Below are 9673 nucleotides of genomic sequence, written 5' to 3' on the forward strand. Positions count from 1 at the left end.
TTTTGCCAGTTTCCTCATTTCCCCTCCCCCCATCTTGTCTCAGTCCCAACCCTCGAACTCAGCACCGCCTTCCTAACCTGCAATCTTCTTCCTGACCTCTCCGCCCCCACCCCCACTCCAGCCTATCACCCTCACCTTAACCTCCTTCCACCTATCGCATTTCCAACGCCCTTCCTCCAAGTCCCTCCTTTTTATCTTAGCCTGCTTGGCACACTTTCCTCATTCTTGAAGAAGGGCTCATGCCTGAAATGTCGATTCTCCTGCTCCTTGGATGCTGCCTGACCTGCTGCAACACATTTTCAGCTCTGATCTCCAGCATCTGCAGTCCTCACTTTTTCCTGTAGACTAAGTTACACCTTTATGGAGTTCAAGATCCCAAATGCTTTGCTAACTCCACTAATGAATTCCCTCTGTTCCTACACTCTTTACACCTGTGTCATTTAAGGCCCTACAAAAACATTATCCACTTCCCTGCATTAAAATTCTTTAATTAGTGGCCATAGGATCTTTCATATACATGAGGGGACAGACGCAACTTTAGTAGAAAGATGCATCTCCACAACTAAAGCATTGCCTCAGTACCACAACAAAGTAACTGTTCACTGCTATATTGAAAGGATATGAAAGGACACAACCTGCAAGGACACTCTTCGACTCAGGAAAAGGGTGCATGTAGTCCCAAATTAGTGCAATTATTGCAAAGACACAGGAAATTGTGCAAATGAGGAGTCGCCCATCGATCAGTCCATAATTCTCCTCATACCCGTACTTCTCCAAAAGGACCTAACAAGAAATAAAAACGATGAAAATTATTGAATCAAGAGCAAATGTATGTCAAAGATTAAATCATACTATCTCTCTGGACATTAATGTAATGTTAAAGGGTTAAACTGTACTGCCGTTCTCCAAGAAGCTGAACATTCTGGAAGTGGGTGGGGGTGACATGCATGCAGGAATGTGGATGACCCACACTTCATTTGGGCAAAGTTAGAAATCACACATCACCAGGTTATCGCCCAACAGGTTTATTTGGAAGCATTAGCTTTCGAGGTGCTGTTCCTTCATCAGGTGGTCTGGGTACCCGCAAGCATTACCAACTGGCCTGTACAAAGGGGATGTATTTCCTTTGTTTGGGGCTCATTTGACTCGACTTTGCATGCTGCTGTAGAAATGCATCTTTCTACTGAAGTTGCGTCTGTCCCCTCATGTATATGAAAGATCCTATGGCCACTAATTAAAGAATTTTAATGCAGGGAAGTGGATCGGGAGTAGATGCTCATCGGTAATTGTCCAGGTATAGTTTGTATCTTTCCAATGGAAGTCATGGTCTTGAAGCGTTAATTCTGTTTCTATCTGCAGATGTTGCCTGGCCTGCTGCATACTTTTCAACATTTACTGTTTTATCTCTTTATTGTGTATATAGACGTTAGGTTCTTTTCCTGAGGTTTCACGCGCAAGGTGCACACACCAACCTCTGCAAACAGTTCAAGTTTATTATAGCCTGTACAAGCTAGGTGACCTCTTTGACAGACTTTGCATGCTGTCAAAGAGGTCACCTTAGATCCCCCCGCCCCACCCAAGAGTGCAGAACTCAATTGCTAGGGGTCACGAGTTCAAAGTGGGAGGGCAAGGTTCAGGGAAGATATGCATGAAAAGTTCTTTATGCAGAGGGTGGGGAGGACCTGGAATGCGTTGCCAGCGGAGTTGGTAGAGGCAGAAACAATAGCGTCATTTAAGACATATCAGATACACAATTGGGCAGGGAGCCAAGGGATACAGATCTTTAGAAAATAGGCAGGTTTAAATAGAGGATCTGGATCAGTGCAGGCTTAGAGGGCCGAAAGGTCTGTTCTTGCGCTGTAAATTTCTTTGTTCTTAAGAGACAACTGGTGGTAAGAATAGCCAACAGTCTCCACACCTCAGAAAAGAGGCAAGGTGGAGAATGCAGAGATTTTGCAGTGACCTCAGCCAGTAAGGGAACTAAATCTGCGTTGTCAGCCTCACTCTGCATTGCAAACCAGCCATCTAGCCAACAGAGGTAATAAACCCCCAAACAAAACAAAGTTATCAGTAAAAACAGGTTGTCTTACAACTTCAAACCCAATGTGTAATGATTAGAAGATTGCCATGGTTTGGCAGGGGATGCAATTAGCTGTAAACAAATGGCAAAGATTCCATTCTGCTATTATCTTACCTTTTTAGCAGCATCGTCCAAAGCATTTTTCACAGCTGCACCATCCCACTTGTCAATCTTAATTGGCTTGTCATCGATCTTCCACTAGGAAAAAGTGAGACCCAGAAACAAAATCAGCCCATCACAGCTGGGCAGATACTTTAAAAGAGCTACCCATTTAGTCACATTCACCTGGCTTCTTCTCATCTGCTCTTTACAAACTTTATCTGTTTCCTTTAGAAATATTCCACTTTTTAAAAAAATCCACTGCTCGTGACAGCATTCTATCTTTTCAGACATTCCCTTTCTTTTTGATAAGATTCAGGGTCCCCATTATTGGTTCAGTGAGAGTAGTTGTTTCCCTATTATAGATAATCATTAAGTTTCGACATCTGATGGTCTCCTAACACTTTCATCCCCACTGTTTTAAGAAAGGGGGTAATTTCTCAAATGGCATGTCTTAATGTGTTAGCATCTCTGATGAACCCTGTCCATGGCTTTTCTTGATGCCTCCAGTTACCTGCCCCCTAAGCACTGTCTCACTCACCATAACACCAGCCTTACACCCCCCCCAATCTTTGCTGGTTCAGTTGTTCAGTTTGTCATGCATCCACTCATTTCCAGTAGTGTGCTTTAACTTTTTTTATTCTCCTGCTCAGCGAATTGCTTGTTGCTCAATTTGAGTTTTCCAACAGCCCAGACCTAAAGACTATTGGCTGAGCAGAAGAGGACAAATGTATTAAGCAAAGTTCTGAATATGAATAACAGGAAAATTGCAAACTAAACGATATCAGTAAATAGAATTGCGAGCTCAAGTTTATAACTCTGCACATAATTTGTTAAAAATCATTTAACTGAAACCAAGAAATAAAGTGCCTTCTTCAGTATCTGAAAATGTTTGAAACGAACAAGGGGACACTAAACTGAGAGATTATCCTTTTAGGACAGAAAAAATTTGTTTCTCTGAGGGTTGTGCAACTTCAGCACACTGCTTCAGAAGATACTGGAGGCATTCATTGAATCTACCTCTGCCTTAAAAATATTCATTCTTTTAAATCGGGGAAATCAAACAATTACAAGGGTAAATGAAAATGGGGAATTCAAAACAAAATGACCAGCCTTGGTCTTAAATGACAGGTCAACCTCAAAAGGCCAAATGACCTACTCCTGTGAATGCACATATATGCAGCCCTAAGCAAAAGTGAGGACTGCAGATGCTGGAGATTAGAGTCAAGTGTGGTGCTTGCTGGAAAAGCTTAACAGATCAGACAGCACCTGAGGAGCAGGAGAATCGATAATAATTCAGGCAAAAGCCCTTCATTGGGGTTTTGTTGGAACAGAAATCTGACTTTTCTGTTCTCAGAAGTTAACATTTGCTGCACATCTTCAACTTATTTCCCATACTCAACGTGTTATTCTACCAGCTGGGCTAGAGAGATCGGAGTGAATTAACTATATGAATTGTCACAATAACATTTATTCAGCACTTAAATGTAATAGAACACCCCAACTACAAAACAAAAGCTACCACCGCAGATGGAGATATTTAGGTAAATGGAAATAAACAGGCTTTAAGGAGATCCCCAAAGTAGGAAAACAAGTTAGAAACTTGAACAAATTACAGAATTTAGTGCCTGAGAAACTGAACGAACAATGGCAGGGTAATTAAAATTAGAGATGCTCAAGAGACCAGAATTAGGAATATTAGGTTTGCAAAACCATGAGGTTACATACAGGAAGGGATACAGTTAAGAAATTTCAAAACAAAGATGAGAACTTTTAAATTGAAGTGCTACCTGACTGGTTAGCACGTCAGCAAGCACAGTGCTGACAAACATTACTGCAAATTCAGGCACAAACGGCATAGATAATTAACAGGCAGTTAAACTTACGAGTTATTTTACTTAAAAAAGGGTCTTTATTTCCTCAAACATGCAAATACTGTGTATAAAAAAAAACCAGAGCCATGCAACACCTCTAAGATTCACTGTCCTGCTTCAGTGAGCCTTAGAAATGTTCTGCTCACAAACACAAGATAGTGCTCAAGGTAGACGTGCGACATCGGTGCTTTCTTTATTTTTAACTGTACTGGCTTAATGCCCGCCAAGTTTGAAGAGTGTAAACATACCGCGTTGTAGAGGTCAGGAGCTACACTTTGTTAAGGATAGGTAAGGCTTATAGAGCCAGTTGACTGGATCAGTGACATATATTATGGTTTACCGTGAGAACACAGCTGCGGAACTGAGGAAGCGAAAGGCCACGTCGGCCATCAGCTAATCTGGAAAGGCGCCAGCCCAGAAGCCCGGACGCGGGGTGCCGCTTGAAGCTTCCCCATTGCCCTGGGCTGCAGATAGCTGCGATCGGAGCGGACTGGCAGTGACCGTCCGCCGTTACCCGCCTGAATAAAAACCCCAACTTATCGCTCTCTCCCCAACTCCCGTCGTCGAAGAGCAACCTCAACCCGATAAAACGAAGCTTCGCGAGAAAATACTTTTCACAGAGAGAGAAAGAAAATATAATTTCGTCCGTAGATTGCTGGATAGAAAAGGACGTCCACTCGACTCACTTTGGACAGAAAACCGCTTTTTCCGCTCTTCGCCGCCATCTTGTCTCCTTCGGCCGTCTGCGAAGGGGGAGGGGCCGGCTGGAATAACGGTTATGAACGCCGCGCGTGTTCACGGGATCCAGCCAATCCCAGACCGAGCCGACCCTAGTGCGTCACAGCTGAGCGCGCGGCCACATCACGGCACGTGACACGAGGTGCGATTGCGGTTGGCGAATGCGTTTGGGCCAGCCTTGGGCGGGAGGAAAGTAAGAAGAACTACATATCCCAGGGTCCATGGCGCGTGGCTCCCCATCTCCAAGGGCCGGGCCGGTCGTGCAGGGTATTGCGGGAAATGTATGCTAATGTCCGGAAAGGTTTGTGGGTGGTACTCGTCTTTGAAATCTCTCCTCTCGCCCAGGCTGGATGGCGTGGTGGTTGCCATAGTGACGATAGCCAGTTGCTGAAAATTCACCATTCAGGCTAAAGCCGCGCAATTCCAAGGCAGGATAATCATCCTCGGACAGAAAAGAAAAACATCAGCAAAGCAGCGCTGAACCTTGAAGTATAGATGGTGTCTGTCAGTCACTGCAGGTAAAGGAGGAGGTGGACAGCGTCCTGACTGTGTGCCTGGAGGAGGAATGGTTTCCTGTCATCATGTAATATAGTCTGGGAGATTTTACAAAGTCATGCGGATTATCGTGTCCACGCTGGTCATCAAAGATCCTATTCTAATCCCATTTTCCAGCATTTGGCCCTTAGCCTTGGATGCAATGGCCTTTCAAGAGGTCATCAAAATAGTTGTTCCATGTCTGAGTTTCCTTCTCAATTTCCCCCTCAATTCCTCTCCTTGTTTTGAAACTGTACCTTCTGGTATTGATTCCTCTGCTAAGGGGAAAGGTCTCCTACTATATGCTCACATCAGAACTTAGTACATCTCAATCAAATCCCTCCTCAGTCTTTTCTGCTCTAAGGTAAACAATTTCAGTCTACCTAATCTTTCTTCTTGGTTGAATTGCTCTGGATCAGGCAACATTTCTAATGTACCTCTTCTGCACCTCTAGTGCAATCACATCCTTCCTGTAGTAGTGTGGTGGTAGCCCATTCTCTCTCTCTTCATTGTGGAAAGAAAACAAGGAAAGAGACTGGCTGGAGTACACTGCTTGGTGGCTGTGAGAAAGTCAAATTGCAGGTGCCAGCCTCCATAAGCAGACTCGGGCCAGGGTAACTTGGATAGGAAACCACCTGTGAATAAATACCAAGTGCTGGCAGCTTTTGTTGCTAGCAGAGGTTGCAGCTGCACAGCAGTCCACAGGTGAAGGTCACTTGTCCCTCAAGACTGCTCTGCTATTCAATGGCTGATCTGACTACTCCACATTCCTACAAACTCCCTTCTCTGACAACCTTTCACCTACTTGCTTATCAAATATATAGACAGTCAACGGTTATGTGAATTAGGTAGAAATGATCAGATCAGCTATGATATCATTGAATGACAGAGCAGACTCAATGGGCAGAACAGGCTACTTTATTCCTACATCTTATGGTCACCTTTTCTCACTCTGCCTTTTAATTGACAGACAGACATGTTGCTGCTTTTTTTGTCCTTTTGTCTTTCCTTGACCATTCAGTGCCTCAAATCTGCTTAATTATACAATTAGCCTGTGATTCCTATGTACCTGAGCTCCACTTATGCAGCCTTTGAGTATCATGACTTTATGTACTTTCGACAGCTTTCACTAAATTGAAGGCAATAAGTCAAATTATGATATTGTTGCTTTTACAGAAGGATGTGAAAAAGGGACAGGATTGGCAGCTTAATGTTCCATGTATCATTGTTTTAGAGGCCGGAAGCAAAAGAAATGGGGAATTGTATTACTAGTTAGGAGTGTATCACAGCTGTGTTGAGAGAGGACAAGGGATCCTGCAGCAAGACATTTTGGAAGAGCTCAGGAATAGGAAAGGTGCAAACACAATGCTGGGATTGCACTACAAACTTCCCAGCTGCCAGTGGGAGATAGAGGAAGAGATATGTAGTCAGATTCTGGAAAAACGTGAAAATACCAGGGATATTGTGGTGGGTGATTTTAACTTCCCCCATATTAGTTGGGACTCCCTTAGTGTTAGAGGTTTAGATCAAATTGAGATCAATTTGTTAGGGTGTCCAGGAGTGAGTTTTAAAACATTATGTGAATAGGCCCAATGAGGGAGGTTGCTGTACTGGACCAGGTATTGGGAAATGAGCCTGGTCAGGTGATTAAAGTTTCAATGGCAGAGCATTTTGGGAATAGTGACCATAATTCTGTAAGTTTTTGAATGCTTATGGATAAGGACAAAAGTGGACTTTGGATGAAGATATTAAATTGGAGGAAGGCCAACTATAACTGAATTATGCAAGAATTGAAGAATGTAGATTGGGAGTGGCTGTTTGAAGGTAAATCCACATCAGAGTCTTTTAAAGATCAATTGATTAGAGTGTAGGACATGTATGTTCCTGTGAAAATGAAGGACAGGAATGGCAGGATTCAGGAACCTTGGATGATAGGAAAAATTGTCAGTTTAGTCAAAAAAAAGAAAGCATACCTAAGGTCTAGGTGACTAAAAACAGACAGAGTTCTTGAAAAATATAGAGAAGGTAGGAAGGAGCTCAAATGGGGAGTTAAGAGGGCTAAAAGTGGCAGTGAAATGTCCTTAGCCAGCAGGGTTAAGGAGAATCCTGAGACATTTTATATATAAGGAGCAAGAGGGTAGCTATGGAAATAGTAGGCCCACGCAAGGATAAAGGAGGGAGATTATGTGTGGAGCCAGACGAAATTGCGTGAGATCCTTAATGAGTATTTTACATCAGTATTTACTAAAGAACGGGACATAAGGGATGTTGAGGTTAGGAAAAGTGTGCGAATACTCTGGGGCAGGTCAACATAAGGAAGGAGGAAGTGTTAGGTGTCTTGAAATGCATTAAGATAGATAAGTCCTCAGGGCCAGATGGGATCTATCTGGATTACTGTGGGAGGCAAGGGAGGAAGTAGCTGGGGCCTTAACAGATCTTTGTAACCTGTTTGGCCTTGGGCAAGGTTTCAGAGAACTGGAGAATGGCCAATGTTGTTCCTTTGTTTAAAATGGGAAACAGAGATAATCCATGTAATTGCAGGCTGGTGAGGCTCACGTCAGTGGTGGGGAATCTGTTGGAGAAGATACTGAGAGATAGGATTTATTCACATTAGGAAGCGAATGGACTTGTTAGAATTAGAATTAGGATTTATGTCATGTGTATTCAAGTGTAAAATACAGGAATATAATGAAAAGTGTACAATGTTGCCACACATAGCAAAGTACCTAGTTACAAATCTTAGGTACTAAAATAGATCAGGTACAAAAATAGAGAAATAAAGAAAAAAACTAAAAGTTCTACATTGCAGGTCTTCATAGAATAAATTAGGAAAATATGGAAATAAAATTAAAGGATAGACCTTACAGTCCTTCACTAGCCTGCAATTGTTCCATGCTGGAGGCTTTCCACATGTGGTCTCACTCTCCCCCACACTGAGCTAAAGGTTTGTGCGGGGAATGTCGTGTCTCACCACCTCGATTGAGTCTTTTGAAGAGGTGACAAGAATGATTGATGAGAAGCATAGATAGAGTATATAGTCAGAAGCTTTTTTGCAGGTTGGAAAGGTCAATTACAAAAGGGCACAGGTTCAAGGTGAGAAGGGGAAAGTTTAGGGGAGAAGTGTGGGGAAAATATTTCACCTAGAAGGTGATGGAATACAGTGCCAGTGGAGGTGGTGGATAAGGCATGTTAGTAATGTTAAGGCATACCTTGATAGACACGTGAAGGGGAGGGAACAGTGGGATAGAAACTGAGTCTGAGTAACAAGTAGCAGGTCTAAATAAGGATTGGGAATCGGCACAGGCTTGGTGGGCTAAAGGGCCTGTTTCTGTGCTGTATTGTATTGTATTATATTTCAGGTTTATGCAAGATGATGTGCTGAAGATTCCCAAAGCAGCAAGGTTGTAAAATTTGGAGGCAAGGTCTTGAACCACAATGGATAATCTCAGTCTCTGAGCCAGGAGCTCTGGGTTCAAGTCTACACTCTGGGATTTGAAGGGCCAGAAAAAGCATGTTTTTAAAAAGGTCAAACAGTTAAGTAACAATTTTTAAATCCTTCCAAAAGATCCCAATGGCAGGTTGTTAGAGCGTGAGAAAATCCTAGTTAAACATGAGATGTAGGAGCTGAAGTACCCCATTCAACCCATCGGGCCTACTGCGCAATTCAGTGAGATCATGGCTGATCCGATCATTCACATCTCCACTTTTCTGCTTTTTCCCCATAACCCTCAATCCCCTCACTGATTAAAATCTACCTCAGTCTTGAATATACATAATGACCCAGCTTTCATAGCCCTCTGTGGTAAAGTATTCCATGGATTCACTACCCTCTAAAAATAGAAATTCCTCCTCATCTCTGTGTCAAACAGGTGACCCCTTATTCTAGGATTATGTCCACTGTTCCTAGACTCCCTCACGAAGGGAAACAACCTTTATGCATCTACTCTGTCCAAGTCCTTTCAGAACCTTGTATATTTAAACAAGATCACAACTTATTCTTTTAAATTTCCAACCTACTCAACTCAGAAACTGAACTAGACGAGCTAAATAAATGCAATTGCTACAAGAGCAAGTCAGAGTCATAGAGATGTACAGCATGGAAACAGACCCTTCGGTCCAACCCGTCCATGCCGACCAGATATCCCAACCCAATCTAGTCCCACCTGCCAGCACCCGGCCCATATCCCTCCAAACCCTTCCTATTCATATACCCACCCAAATGCCTCTTAAATGTTGCAATTGTACCAGCCTCCTCCACTTCCTCTGGCAGTTCATTCCATACACGTACCACCCTGTGTGAAAAAGTTGCCCCTTAGTTCTCTTTTATATCTTTCCCCTCTCGCCCTAA

At 43.1% G+C, this 9673-nt stretch overlaps 2 protein-coding genes across 4 annotated transcripts in view; one reads left to right on the plus strand and one right to left on the minus strand.

Moving 5' to 3' along the window:
- Positions 1 to 4846, minus strand: part of spcs2 (signal peptidase complex subunit 2) — a 14583-nt gene extending 9737 nt beyond the window's left edge. Inside the window, exons 1-3 of one of the 2 annotated variants that reach the window (XM_043692542.1) lie at positions 4740 to 4846; positions 2195 to 2278; positions 623 to 783 (exon numbers count right to left, since the gene is read on the minus strand). In XM_043692542.1, the coding sequence (XP_043548477.1) occupies positions 623 to 783; positions 2195 to 2278; positions 4740 to 4778 (284 nt within the window). In that variant the 5' untranslated portion in view covers positions 4779 to 4846. The remainder of the gene's footprint in view (positions 1 to 622; positions 784 to 2194; positions 2279 to 4739) is intronic. The other variant, XM_043692543.1, reaches the window with a different exon arrangement.
- Positions 4847 to 4910: 64 nt separating this feature from the next.
- Positions 4911 to 9673, plus strand: part of xrra1 (X-ray radiation resistance associated 1) — an 86988-nt gene continuing 82225 nt past the window's right edge. The window contains exon 1 of one of the 2 annotated variants that reach the window (XM_043692540.1): positions 4911 to 4933. The gene's annotated coding sequence lies outside the window, so the exon portion shown is untranslated. Of the gene's footprint in view, positions 4934 to 5112; positions 5310 to 9673 lie in introns of those variants that run through there. The other variant, XM_043692539.1, reaches the window with a different exon arrangement.

This window comes from Chiloscyllium plagiosum, chromosome 6, assembly GCF_004010195.1.
Source record: "Chiloscyllium plagiosum isolate BGI_BamShark_2017 chromosome 6, ASM401019v2, whole genome shotgun sequence".
NCBI lineage: Eukaryota > Metazoa > Chordata > Chondrichthyes > Orectolobiformes > Hemiscylliidae > Chiloscyllium > Chiloscyllium plagiosum.